Genomic DNA, 14,616 nt, shown 5'->3' with positions numbered 1-14,616 from the left:
GTACCTCAGCATAGGAGGTAGATTTCATCTAGACACAAACACTTTATAGAAAGTTATTTCCAGATGCAGCTGATTACTCCTATAATAGTTGTTACATCTATTTTTTTTACGTGCTTTTTTAAGTTTGTCAGTATTTAGCTTTATGGCCAGCCTCATTTAAGAACAAACCAGACAAAATGTGGTAGTTTCCTTAGTTAATGGTACAGCTCTGATGCTGAATTATGGGTAAAATGAGAGAGAAAATAATTAAAAGTGCAACTCTTCATCGAACAGAACACATTTGACTTAAACCTTTTCTCTTACTTTCTTTTTCAATAGAAACTATGTTCCAACTTCCTGTCAACAACCTTGGCAGTTTAAGAAAGGCCCGGAAAACTGTGAAAAAAATACTTAGTGACATTGGTTTGGAATACTGTAAAGAACATATAGAAGTAAGTATGATACCTCCCTCCCAAGTGCTTCAGAGCTAGAATGCTCAAACATTGGTGGGACTGTGAGGTCTTTGTGTGACTTTTTTGGTTTTGGGCCTGTTTCATGAAATGTTAATTTTCTACTGTAAATTTTTGAAGGGTGTTTCTAGAATCCCCTGTATCAGATTCCCATACCTTAATCCTGTGTTTTCATCAGCTTCTGAGAATGGTTCTAGGATTCCTTTTGAGCCTTGTTGGTCAGGCATTGCTACCTCTGTACCTTTTTAAAACCTGTACAAAGTGGGATTTAATTAAACTTGAGCTAACACGTACTTGTAAACACTTAGTTTAGCAGAGACAAGATACAATTCAGGCTATATATGATTGACTTGGTATATCTTCTAGATAGGTTGTCCTTTGTTTATCTTGGATTCCTAAAAATAATATTTACTAACTGAACACTTAGGAATAAAGCAAGAACTAGGTGTGGTAGAGGATGTTCTTGTTGGATAGAAGATGGTTCTGAGATTTTCATGGAATGCTTGTTGGTGCTGAACCATAGGTAATCAATTTAAAGAATCACTTGTGTACATGTGTTAAGTTTCTAGAAGGGAAAGGTATTTGCTACTGGAAATAGTAGCGTTTCCAATAGAAAATTGGAAAAGTATCAGCTACTCTGCTGGACAAACTTTGTAACTGTTCTCTCAAAAAGGCAGCTCTCTCCTGAGCATGACCTTCAGAGTATGGTCAATTCATACACTTGTTTAGAGTACCCAACGAACTGTGACTTGTTTGCTTGTCTTTTCTATTAGTATCTCTTTAAAGAGCATTCAGGTGAGATCCTTTAAGAGAAAGAAATACCTGACTTTCCTATTTGGGAAATTTTGGTGGAGCAAATACGGTTTTTGAAGGTATAATTGTGAATAGGGACAATGTTACTTTTAAGCATTAATTTTATTGGAAATAATATTTTTAAATCCTTACGTGCTGCTGACTTTTATATGCCAAAGATGAAACGTATTTAATTAGATTTCTTTTTTTTCTTTTAACAGGAATTGGGCTACTAAAACATCATACATGTAGTCAAACTTTTATCTGAATTTCTGTGTGAAATAAATTTAAACAACAAAACCAACAAAATCACAAATTTTGTGTTACAGGACCTATATGATCTTAAACGCGTAGCATTAGCCAGCTATTACTATCTCAGTGACTGCTTTTGAAAATAGGGCGGGTATGTAATGACAGCCTTGGGCTAATTAGGAGAATGTGTGAGGGAAAAAAATTAGTTCTTCATGTGTTTTATATTATTGAGACTATTTACAACTATTTACCTCCAAATAATGCATTTAAATATACAGATTTCCTTGAATTAATGTTCTCTACTATTTGCCAGCAGCACTTGAGAGAGGACTGCATGGATACTTACAAGAGTTGCTTAAGGGAGCAGTTGGTCTTGGGTTTTGATTATTTGTGCTCTCTTCCCATCTTCCCCTTCTCCAGGATTTTAAGCAGTTTGAACCTAATGACTTTTATTTGAAAAACACTACATGGGAAGATGTAGGATTGTGGGACCCATCGCTTACAAAAAATCAGGTTGGTAATGGTTTATGTTGACAAATCCAGTTCTGAAGACGGTTCATATTAAAGGGCATTTTGCAATTATGTCAAGAGCTTTTCCTGTGGTTTTACCCATTGGTCAGTTGCCTCCACTTTAAGGGACAGCAAAACCCTTTTTTTTCTTTTTAGTTTTTTTTAGAAGCAATGATCTGAGTCTTTATTTTAGTAAGTATTGATAGCCAAATATTGAAGAAATGATTGGTGAAGAAATCTTATCCTTTGACAACTGGATGCTAATAGGCCATCTGTGTTCAAGCTTAGTACAGATTCACCTTCCTTCCAGTCAAAAGATCAACAGTTTTGTATTTTCTGTTTAATTTTGTTACCTTTTTCTTAAATCTGTTTTCATCGTTTCAGAAAAACTTTAAATGAACCTATCTAACAGCATGTCTCTCCACTATTGTAGCTGTTTGCCACATCTGAGGATTCTCATAATCTGACTGAGGTTTGGTTTAGACATATGCAGTTCTACACAGTGAATGAAATGACACTAGAAGTCTTACTGTTTAGATGCTTGAGTCAGTAATAGAGGAGATCTGAATTGAGCTGGAAGTAGGAGGGAATGATACTATTACAGTTATTTGATTTTCCTGGTTTAACACAGTGTATTAAGGTATGGATTGCGATAGCCTCTACCAATGGTGCAATATAGAGTAATGCCAGCATTTACAGAACAGGGAGAAGGTGTGAAATCTCTCTATAAAATAAGCCCTTTCTTCAGCATCTGAAAAGACCGGGTATTGTTTGTTACAGGAAATGGGAAACCATATTATGATGGATTTCTAGTGGTGGTGTTGGTCTAAAAATAGCCCTTTATTACTGTGTTCCATAAAATACACTGATGTTGTGCTTTTTTTCTACTTAATTCCAGAATAAGAACCTTAATATAAAAGGAGACAGTGTTTTAGTTTTTGTATCTCGTCTCCAGCCTACCAGATGTGAGGCTTCAGAAGGTGGACAGAAGCATATATTCCTACTTACACAAAGGAAGCCTACAGCTCTAGCTACTTTAAATCATCTGTGTGTAACATGTTTGACACACATGACGAATGTTTGTAACTATGTGAATTTCATATCTTAACTCATCTGAAATGTCAGATTGCTTGTGGCTATCTGAGGCCAGTGCAGTTTTAGTTCCTGTTACAACAGATGACAAGAACTGCATCAGCAACGTGTTAAATATAACAAAGATTGAGGGAGCAGGGAAAGTAGGCAAGTATGGAACTTTCAAATATCCCTTTTTTTTTCCTTCCCCCCCATCCAAGATTGTTTTAGAGTTCAGGATTGTGCTTTGATCAGAAGGAAAAGGTATGGTTGCTTTAAGGGCTTGTGTGGCCTTAGTACATAACTTAGCTTAACTCTATTTGTACACCAAAAATAAGTTTTGAAGAGTGTGTTTCATCTTACAGTTTGTAATAGCTAAAGACACTGAACTAGCTAATGTTTTATATCTCTTACATCTATGAATGTTTAGCAGATTTTGATGGGAAGTAACTCAGGTCTTCTTGATACTGTCTCATTCTACTCCAATAATCGTGCTTTCCTTTTCCCCCCAAAAAACGAGATTATGGTGAACTTGTTCATGCTCAGCTGCAGGGAATGCAGCTTCTGTTGACTGGAGGAGAAAGATGTTTATGATCTAGCCTTGCATGCTGAGTTTATGGTTAAACTCTTGAGGGACTTTTAAACTGGCACTTACCACCTCATGTATATTCAGATGATGAACTTGGCCTCATCTCTAGGCCCAAAATTGCAGGGAATAAATCTAAATTTTTGAGGTGATTGCAGTAGGTTGTGAGACTATAGTTGTTTAGAGAAATTCACAGAAATTCTGTTTCTAAAAACTGCTTTTCCATATTCAGTTTCTGCTTTGTTGTTTGTTTTAAGGACTATCGGACAAAGCCCTTTTGCTGCAGTGCATGTCCATTTTCCTCGAAGTTCTTTTCAGCATACAAAAGCCACTTCCGGAATGTTCATAGTGAAGACTTTGAAAATCGGATTCTCCTTAATTGTCCTTACTGTACTTTCAATGCGGACAAAAAGACTTTGGAAACGCACATTAAAATATTTCATGCTCCAAATGCCAATACACCGAGTGGAGGCATCAGCACTTTTAAAGATAAAAGCAAACATGATAGCCTTAAACCTAAGCAGGCTGACAGTGTAGAACAAGCTGTTTATTACTGTAAGAAGTGCACTTACCGAGATCCTCTGTATGAAATAGTTAGAAAGCACATTTACAGGGAACATTTTCAGCACGTAGCTGCTCCTTACGTAGCAAAGGGAGGTGAAAAGTCGCTCAATGGTGCAGTTCCATTAAGTTCCAGTACCCGGGAGGAGGGTAGTATTCACTGCAAACGATGCCTTTTTATGCCGAAATCATACGAAGCTTTAGTACAGCATGTTATCGAAGACCACGAACGTATAGGATATCAGGTAACTGCAATGATAGGTCACACTAACGTAGTGGTTCCAAGGTCGAAACCTTTAATGTTAATAGCTCCAAAACCACAGGATAAAAAGCCTATGGGACTCCCTCAGAGGATGGGTCCCCTTTCCCCTGGAAGCGTTCGATCTCTTTCATCCCAACAGATGATGAACAGACTCACTATACCAAAGCCTACGTTAAATTCTGCAGGAGTGAATATGATGTCAAATGTTCACCTACAGCAAAACAATTACGGAGTCAAATCAGTACCGCCAAGTTACGTTGGTCAGCCAGGGGGGAGGCTAAACTTAAGTGGTAATGCACCAGTTTCTCTTTCACAGCAGTCTCAAACAATGAAACAGTTTTCAAGTGGCAATGGAAGGCCTTACACTCTTGGAGGGGAACAGAGATCACAGGCCTCAGCAAGATACTCTCTTCAGTCTGCCAATTCATCCTCTCTTTCATCAGCTCAGTTGAAACAAACATCATTATCTCAGTCACAGGCAGCTTCAAGAGTATTAGGTCAGTCTGGCTCAAAATCTCCTGTAGCTGCTACAGGTCCTTCTGCTGTCAATACATCATCCACACAAAAGTGGAAAATCTGTACAATCTGTAATGAGCTGTTTCCTGAAAACGTGTATAGTGTCCACTTTGAAAAGGAGCACAAGGCTGAAAAGGTGCCTGCAGTAGCTAACTATATAATGAAAATACACAATTTCACTAGCAAATGTCTATACTGTAATCGCTATTTACCCACTGATACATTGCTTAATCATATGCTAATACATGGTCTGTCTTGTCCGTATTGCCGGTCGACCTTCAATGATGTTGAAAAGATGGCTGCTCATATGCGAATGGTTCATGTTGATGAAGAAATGGGACCTAAGACTGATTCCACTCTGACATTTGATTTGACACTGCAGCAGGGCAGTCACACAAACATACATCTACTTGTAACCACCTACAACTTGAGAGATGCTCCTGCTGAATCTGTAGCTTACCATGCTCAGAATACTCCCCCTGTTCCTCCTAAACCACAGCCGAAAATCCAAGAGAAGTCTGATGTACCTGTAAAAAGTTCCCCACAAGCAGCAGTTCCCTACAAAAAAGACGTAGGGAAAACTCTCTGTCCTCTGTGCTTTTCAATCCTAAAAGGACCCATCTCTGATGCACTTGCACATCATTTACGAGAGAGGCATCAAGTTATTCAGACAGTTCATCCAGTTGAGAAAAAGCTAACCTACAAATGCATTCATTGCCTTGGTGTATATACCAGTAACATGACTGCCTCAACTATAACGCTGCACCTTGTTCACTGCAGAGGTGTTGGGAAGACTCAGAATGGCCAGGACAAAGGTACTTCGTCATCTCGGCTAAGCCAGTCTCCAGCTGTAGCACCTGTAAAACGTACTTACGAACACATGGAATTCTCCCTAATGAAGAGAAGGAAAATGGATGATGACGACTCCCCCTCTGCCTTTGAGGAGAAGCCTGAAGAACCTGTAGTTCTAGCATTGGACCCCAAGGGTCATGAAGATGATTCCTACGAAGCCAGGAAAACATTTCTCACAAAGTATTTTAATAAGCAACCATATCCCACTAGGAGAGAGATTGAAAAGCTGGCTGCCAGTTTGTGGCTCTGGAAGTCTGATATCGCGTCTCACTTTAGCAACAAAAGGAAGAAATGTGTTAGAGATTGTGAAAAATATAAACCTGGTGTGTTGCTTGGTTTCAACATGAAAGAACTAAACAAAGTTAAACATGAAATGGATTTTGATGCTGAATGGCTGTTTGAAAATCACGATGAAAAGAATTCCAGAGTCAATGTTAGTAAGACTGTTGACAAAAAAATAAACATAGAAAAAGACAATGAAAGTTCCTCAGACAGCTATGAGAATATAGAAGAGGAATACAATGAAAGCGGTAGTCCGTTTGGTCCACATATTTCTGACATTGGTGGGAAAGCCTCTTCTGATAGCACAGTGGAGAACCCAGATGACAGCATATCCAAGGAAATCATTGAAGAAAATACTTTACAGTCTCCAGAGAAGTCTGATCAAAAACAAGAGGACAGCTCTAAATACGAAGAGATTTCTGCTGAAGAGCCAACAAAACTGGTGGGTGATATTTCAGATAGCGAAGGTGATCAGGATGAGCAAGATGATGCTGTTGAATGGAAAGATGGAGCTTCACAGTCTGAAAGTGGGCCTGGTTCTCAGCAGGTTTCAGATTTTGAAGATAATACATCTGAAGTAAAACCAGAAGTGTGGACAGATGAATCCTCCCAAAGTGAAGATGCTGGTAGCAGTAAACCAACTGTTGAGACAAAAGAGGGTGGATCTGAAAGTGATGAAGAACAGTCAAAGTGGAAGAATCGTTCCTATGGAAAAGTAGAAGAGTTTTGGTCTAAGGACCAGTCGCAATGGAAAAACGCATCAGAGATTGAGGAGAGCTTGTCAAATCAGCAGATGGAATGGCAGAATAGCACAATTGACAGTGAGGACGGAGATCAGTTTGACAGTGTGACTGACGGGGTAGCAGAACCGATTCACAGCAGCTTAACTGGTGTGGAGCTGAGTAGCCAGCAAGCATAAGCTGCTTGATGCAGAAGTGTCAGTAATGGCCACTCTACAACTGTCTAAACACTTTCATTTCAGTATGACTGCTAAGCTTAAATTCTAACTGGTACTGCCTCTCAAGTGCTAGGTCATGGTGAGTGGTGTTTGAGGCCGCTGTTACTCCAGTGGTTATGTAAGGATGTTGTTGGCTAATCTTGCTTGAGAATACCTGCTGGGACGAGCACGGTAACTTAATGTGAAAACAGATAAGCTGGTGGCTCCAGAATGCACACAGAGAAAAGCAGAGGTTTGTTTTATCTGCATTTTCAACATTTATTTCACTCTTGTACATGTTCAGTTGTATGTCTTTTTAAACATTACCCTTTTTCACATGGTAGTGTAGGGCCAACATACAAACTACCAGTTCAACGTGTATAGTAGACTATGGGGAAATTGATTTTTTTCATGTATCATTCTGAATAGTTGAAATGTATATTTGTACAGTCTTTTAGACCTATTCAAGTGAAGCTTATGAAATTGTTCTTGTGTACCCATCATAGATTTGTTTCTCTTTTTTAGTGTTGCCCTGCTGTGTAATAAATGCTGTATCTAGTTTACCTAGCAAAAGCTTGAAACTGCTATAGTATGAATTTTGACAAACTTAGTTTTTGCACATAACCTTGTACAATCTCAAAAACAGAGGCCAGCAACATAAAATATATCTGGACTCTATTGTATTATAGAATTTTCTTGTTCTGAATATCCTTGACATTACAACTGATGATAAACGTATTTCAGAGCCATTTTCTGAAATCTTTTAAGCTAAAAAAGAAAAATCACATGCAAGAAACAAGTTTGCAGCTACTAATTTTGACACCTTTTAGATCTGTATAAAAGTGTATTGTGTTGAAGCAGCACACTGAAACAAAAGTGCTGTGTTTTGGATATTTAGTTTTATCTTTAGTTAACACCAACAAGGTGTTGTATTCATTTATACCATCTAATATATGACACACTGTTGTAGTATGTATAATTTTGTGATCTTTATTTCCCTTTGTATTCTTCATTTAAGCATCTAAATAAATTGCTGTATTGTGCTTAATGTAAATATTTGCTTTATTACATGCAAGTGCCACATGCCTGTTTGGTAAATCCCAGAGTGCTACTTTTTTTTCCCTTGTCCAAAAAGTGCTCCACAGCTCTGCAGGAGCATGTATGTATAGTATTTTCTTACTGGATAGACTGATCTCTTCAAGGACATTGAAAAATCCCACAAAACTAACTTTGTCTGAATTTGTCTTTAGCATTCTAGAACACTACTTTATAAATAAAGTTACAGTGGTTGTAATTCTGCATCCTTGAGAAACAGTCTATGAATTACTTGCATTTTTCATCCCTTTATATACTATTGAAGATCACTTTCACATATTAAAAAGTTACCTAGAACTATGTCTCCCTCTGAAGCACTGTGCATTCAGGGTACATGATAGGGAAGGTATCTGAATACTTACTATTTAAACACAAAAGAACATGCCTTGCAAGCTACAGCCTTTTTTTTGGATTTGAAGAAAAAGTAATTTGAATACTTAAAAACATAAAAATCAGTTAAAGATTTAAAATTATTGGTTTGGTCATTTTGGCATTTTGGCAAGTGTGCAATACAAGACAGCTACATACCCAAAACTTTACTGAGATAATCAGTTACAGAAGGGAATTTAATTGTGTTGAGAACAAAGCTGTTGTTAAGCAGAGCAATGAGCCTGATTTAGGCATATGTCTAATAAAATAACAAATTACTTTCTTAACAATAATTAAGTTTACCTGTGAAATTTTCATGAATGTTACAAAGGAGGAAATAGTTTTGTTCAGCATTTTAAATAGCAAAACTGTTTCACAGAGATTTTTAGAAATGTATACATTCCTGTAGCAATTTTGGGTAAGTATAAACTGTACTTTCCACTACTATAACAAACAAGCCACTGTATAATCCAAATACCAAAATATTTGTATGTTCTCCTGTTCTGCAACTAACTTGTGCTGCTGACATTCTTTGGAAAGAGTATTCCTTTTTTGTTGTTATTTGTGTCTGAAAACAGTTACCTTTAGCTGAAGATTATTTAGCTTTGCTTTTGGATCTTTCTTGCCCCTTCACAGAAGGCTTTCATACTGCTTTTTTAACTGAGAGGTGTGGATGTTGGACTGGGTCCTACTGATACACTAAAGTGTTAAGAAGTTTTAGGAACAATACAGGAAAAATGTTTTTGATGTTTACATCAGCGGACGAGCTCCTCCTGGAGCTTCTCTGCCTTAAGAGAAAACAAGAGCCTCAACTCTCGTTTTGTTAGCAGGCTTTATAATCTGTTTTATTGAAAATAACTTTTCAGTAAGTCAAATGAGACTTCACTACTTAACATCTATTCTTTATAGATGTCAGTTAGGTGGCATTTCTTTTCCAGCAACACCAACTCTTTGAAGTCCCAGAAAAGGCTGTTCCCTGATGAGAATACTTGGTTGTGTTCCTGTTTCACAAGGGACTGTCTGAATACATAACATTTCAGAATGTGTTGTGTGTCATTTCACCTAGGCTTTAAGAGGTTAAATAAAACTTAAAAAAAACAAACATACAAAAACTCTTAAATGGTAGTACAGCAACCTTTATCTGTTACGTAAAAATCACTTTATGACTCTGCATCATATTTGTCTCAGTATCCGTCAAGGTTACTTCACAGTGGTGAAGTTTACAGTTAAGGCCGAATTTCCAAAGTCTGAGCTCCTGGTTGTAGTCAGTGAATAGTGAGACTGAAATATGAAGTCGTTAGAAGTGTTTTATTTGTCAGAAAATGCCATTGATAAGAAATACAATTTTATGTAGTGATGGAAGGTCTTGCATAAAAATGGTACTTACCAGAAGTGTTAAGGATAGGGGTTGTTTCAGTTTTAGATTTACACAGAGTATTTCAAACAAGTTACTTTAAGAATCTTAGTATTAGTCTAGGCAAGAATTCCTTTCTAGATTTGAGGCAAACCACACATTTTATTTTTGAGGAAGTCAAAAAGCAGAAGAGGAACAGCCCAATAAAACTAGAGAAACCTTAAATCCAGTTTGTATAATTTTACGTTATCGCACTATTATAGTTGTGTGATGTGGAAGTTACCCAATGTTTACATACCTTACTAAAGTTCCTTAGCAGAACTCCAGCAACATGCCAGCTGTGCGTGCAGAGTAGCCAGCTCAAGCTGACCCATTAAGTCTGCTGTCTTCAGCAGAAGACCTTGAAAGCACTAGTCTGTGTCCAGGCTTTGGCCAGCACAATATAGCAGAAAGATCATTAACTTAAGAATTTGCTAAATAATTTGCATCAGCCAGTTCACCTGAATTGAAGCAAAGTTAACTTTGTTTCCATCCTAAACATGTTATCTGAAATCTGAAGGTTTAACTGTGTGAGGAAGCAGGAGGACATTACCATACACGTTGTTTCTAGACACAAGACAGCTTTGCACAACAAAATATCTAAGTGTGGCCTGGTAATTTGACTTTTGACAAATGCCTGAGACAGGTGAGGACAGCCTGAGATCGTTAGGGGTAGCTGCATTTTTATATGACACAATCTATTTCTATGGGTTTGTAATAACAGTAATTTTGGACCATCATTTACTGCACTGACCCGCAGCTGACACGTACTGCTTCAACAAGGACACTTTTCCCAGTTCTTTACTACACTCCTCTGCTTCCATCCCTTCCCCCTCCCTCCTTGAAGCATGGTTACAGAACACAAGCTTTCATCCAACCTAAACAGTTATTTTCCAGCAGTGACAGAGAGACAGCTTTGGCTAAACTAGTTTTCTACCAGCAGCACCATACACTAATGTCACACTTGATCTCAGCATTTTCCTTCGGGTACTGTGAATTAACATTTTATCTACAGTAGCATTTGTATTCAGTCAAAATCTTTTACATGATGTTCCAGAAATATCTGCATTGAAGTTGTACTTCACAAGCTCTTAATCGTACTGAACAAGTGACATTTAACACTGCCATCCTCTGTCCGGCTGAAACATTTCTGCAAGAACTTGCCAATTAATGCTTGACCCTTTGTCAAGACAGAAACCTGAATATTTGCCCAGTATTTTTATGCTAACTTTCTATCATTATCACCAAGAAATTAGTAATTTCAAATATCCACTAATACAGCAATCCGTTCTGTAGTACATATATTAACAAACACTACTAAAATAAGTTTATTTCAATTTTTCATCAGAACCAAAAAAAAAGTCAGGAGTACGCTGTCTGTACTGTCTCTTCACTTCTGATAATAAAGTTGCTGCTATTTGGATAAATGGGTTGGTATAATTAGAGTATTTATTTTGTTACCTTCATAATTAATTTTCCTCTCTGTAATACCAGTTAATTTGTAATAATCCATTTCAATAACCTGCATTGCAGTGGCAGAGACATTGACTAGGTATGTCTATTGCTTTATATTTTAATTCAACTTTATCTTTCATCATCAGTTCCACTAATAAATATGAAAAGGTTGAGTTCATTTGTTTCTGCATCAGAAAAGCATTGGTCTCCATGGTTACTCAAAGCCATGCAGCTTTACTTTCACCATAAGATTTTTTTCCCTTTTTTTTTCTCTCCTTTTCCAGTATTTACATTGGATCCTCCATTAAAGAGCATTTATTTCTATTTCTCCAAATTGTACTATATGCAAAGCCAATCATCTAAAATTGTTTATTTTCCAGAAGCAATCTACCATCTCAGCCAATACCCCCTTATTGTTGCCATAGTGAGATTTTCTGTGTATAAGGAAGACGAGTATCTTCTAAACTAAGTATATAACCATCTCTAGTGTTTTCTATTCAGACAAGCGAGTGGGGTATTTTTGGTTGTCCTAGACGTATTTTGCAGTCAAAAAAAAAAAAAAAAAGCTACGGGTGGGATGTTGAACTATTCTCCTTCTGGTGCTGGTTAAATAGAATCTTCATTACAAAATGGCACATCCAAAGGTCCATAATAACTTTGCAGAAAGTTTATTCATACCATTCAACTTACGTTACACAACAGCTTTTAAAACCCTATCCCTCATTTGAAGAAGAGTGCTGGAAGCTCCAGCCACGTGTGATTTATGAATTTTTAAATTCTGATATTGATTTTATGCTTTCCTGTAAAACCCGAACATTTGTGAAGCTGGCAGTATTAACAAATTGTATTGATACTTTTAGCGTGCTATACTAGCACACTCTTCAACCTTCTGATCATTTTAGTTATAAAAATGTGAGGGTAAACAAAGTAAGTTTTTGTGTATTTTCTTTGCTGATTTAGTAAGCTTATAGTGCAAACTACTGTGACCAAATCTTAGAATAAATGTCTGTATGGCCACAGTACGATTGGAAAGCTTTAACTTCCCACAGAAATACTAAACAAAGATCTGACATGTAATGGTTACTTTGTCATTAGAAAGAAGCATGAGCCATAAGAACAAACCCAGCCTTTCCTAAAAAGCTGTTGGGAGACACAAATTAGTGGTTTGGGTATTTGGTACCTACATAGTTCATAGGAAAATAGTCTTCAGTTCTGTAGAGTTTTGGCAGATCATAGGAGTGTGCCACTGATGGAGGACGACTCTGAAACAAGAACAGGACAGAAATTAATCTTATTGTTAAATAACAGGAAATAATACCTTGAGGGATTCTTCATAGTAAGTATATGCGCTGGAGTTGCATTCTGTGCACCAAATGAAGGAGAAGATGTGGATGATGAAGTGGCTTGATTAAACCTTTCGTAGCTTGCATGAATGTCAATCAAAAGAATGGAGAGCAGGTACCCTGCTGTCAACCGTTACCTCACTGTACAGGTAGGTACAGGTTTTGAAATTGCTTGAATACAAAAATACTACTTAGTGTGCTCTGGCAAAAGACATGGTAGGCTCCAAATGGAAAATGACTTCATGATGAACCATGTTTGCAAACCATATCTCGCAACATCCGTTTCCTTTAGTGTTAAAGCTAATTGTTTAAAGCTGCAATTCAAAAACAAACAAAAAGCCTTCCACTCTGTATTTTGCTTTACTTCACGAAGGATACTATACTTCCCACCATTAGAAAGTTGTGGTTTTGTCTGTTTTTAAAATGAGTTCTCTACTTGCTCTGGCACAAGAATATGCTGGTGATTTACTTCGATTTTGCACCCTGCATCCTAGAATGCATATTTAACCACAGACTGTTGTAACTACAATACTTAAATAGCACATTGAAATTTTAGCACTGGGGGAAGTTAAATTCCTCAGAAAACTAGCTTTAGTATGTTTGTTCCTTTATGCCAAATACTTTTTTTTTGGGGGGGTGGGGGTGGGGTGGGGAGCAGCTTTCTTTCAAAACGTGTTACTCTAAAACAGTTAAGAGCATCAGGAACTGGTGGTAAAGTTACAAATGTTTTTGTTCATTTTTTGTTCATTTAATCTCCTGCTTTTGCAATACATATCTTGGGAATCCATAATGCTGTGAAAAGATGAGGGACCTCTAGCTAGTAACTTCAAACCAGGTGCATTCCATATGAACAATGGCGAAAATGAATCTTACTCCTAAATACAGGTGACGATATATATATGTGTGTGTGGCTTCTTGATCACCTATATTTGCGTGTGTGTTCTTGATCTCTTTTACAAGAGAGATGGGGAAAAAAAAAAAACCTGCAGCATCTCATAATTAAAGTTATTTTCCAATACAAGAAAACTGGCTCTGTAAACAATTCTGAAAATGTAAAGTTGTTTGTTTTCACACCTGATTCTATAGACTTAGCTTAGCAATCACCTTAGCTGGATTAATATTGAACAGTTAAAAATAGAGTAGAACACAGGGGAAATCAGTTTTAAAGCACAGAAAATGCAAATTAGTTAGTAACACTGGAAAAGACTGACTAAAGAAATATAGAGAGGGATTTAGTTTTGCTTGTGGGGTTTTTGAAGAATTCAAATAATTGATTAATCCTGTACTGAGGAGGATCAAATAATATTTCTACAGTGCAACTATTCAAACCTCTAGCTAAAATCACAGTCTCAATGGCAAATTAAGAACCTAACCTTCCATAAAGCTAAAGGTCTTCAGGCTCTAAATGTAATGTATATTTCCATAAAACAGTTTACTAGGTAGATGTAATCTTCACATTTATCTGTATTTAATTTTCAGTTATGTGTTCCAAGCTGTTTCAATTCTGTTTACATAAATTTCTTGATATTCCACTGTTAATTCATGGGAACAGATGCTGTTTCTCCACATACTGGCATGATTTAAGAAGGAAATATTCATTTATGTAACAACCTAGGAGCCAGTTACCTAAGCTGCATTGCTCTGCTGTCATTGTCAAAGCAGTCAGGATGACTGGGGTTCTGCTGACAAACTCTCCGTTTGCACATCTAGGAGAACAAGACCACATTCTTGGAGGGCACTTCCCAGATATTAGAATATACAAACCTTGCTATGGGAGAGAAACACAGTGCAAACCATCAACAGACGCATGTAGTTTTGCGGTTTTTATGTGCAGACCCAAGCAGAAGGAGATAGGCTCCTTTTAATGGGTAGAATTCTAGAATCTTTAATG

General features: G+C 37.1%; 2 protein-coding genes across 13 annotated transcripts in view; one reads left to right on the top strand and one right to left on the bottom strand.

Annotated features, from left to right (window-relative positions):
• The window catches only part of LOC121079323 (activity dependent neuroprotector homeobox), a 31,879-nt gene extending 23,515 nt beyond the window's left edge, over window positions 1-8,364 (top strand). For all 10 annotated transcript variants that reach the window (XM_040576420.1, XM_040576418.1, XM_040576424.1 and 7 more), the window contains 3 exons: window positions 319-431; window positions 1,914-2,006; window positions 3,918-8,364. In XM_040576420.1, the coding sequence (XP_040432354.1) occupies window positions 319-431; window positions 1,914-2,006; window positions 3,918-7,052 (3,341 nt within the window). In that variant the 3' untranslated portion in view covers window positions 7,053-8,364. The remainder of the gene's footprint in view (window positions 1-318; window positions 432-1,913; window positions 2,007-3,917) is intronic.
• A 3,673-nt stretch (window positions 8,365-12,037) lies between these two features.
• BCAS4 (breast carcinoma amplified sequence 4) overlaps window positions 12,038-14,616 on the bottom strand; it is a 40,716-nt gene continuing 38,137 nt past the window's right edge. For all 3 annotated transcript variants that reach the window (XM_040576444.1, XM_040576443.1, XM_040576445.1), the window contains one exon: window positions 12,038-12,644. In XM_040576444.1, coding sequence (XP_040432378.1) covers window positions 12,540-12,644 — 105 coding nt within the window. In that variant the 3' untranslated portion in view covers window positions 12,038-12,539. The remainder of the gene's footprint in view (window positions 12,645-14,616) is intronic.

The sequence above is a fragment of the Cygnus olor genome, chromosome 16 (genome assembly GCF_009769625.2).
Source record: "Cygnus olor isolate bCygOlo1 chromosome 16, bCygOlo1.pri.v2, whole genome shotgun sequence".
Taxonomy (NCBI): Eukaryota; Metazoa; Chordata; class Aves; order Anseriformes; family Anatidae; genus Cygnus; species Cygnus olor.
Note: the sequence above shows the minus strand (reverse complement) of the source record. Positions and strands in the feature narration are given on the sequence as shown.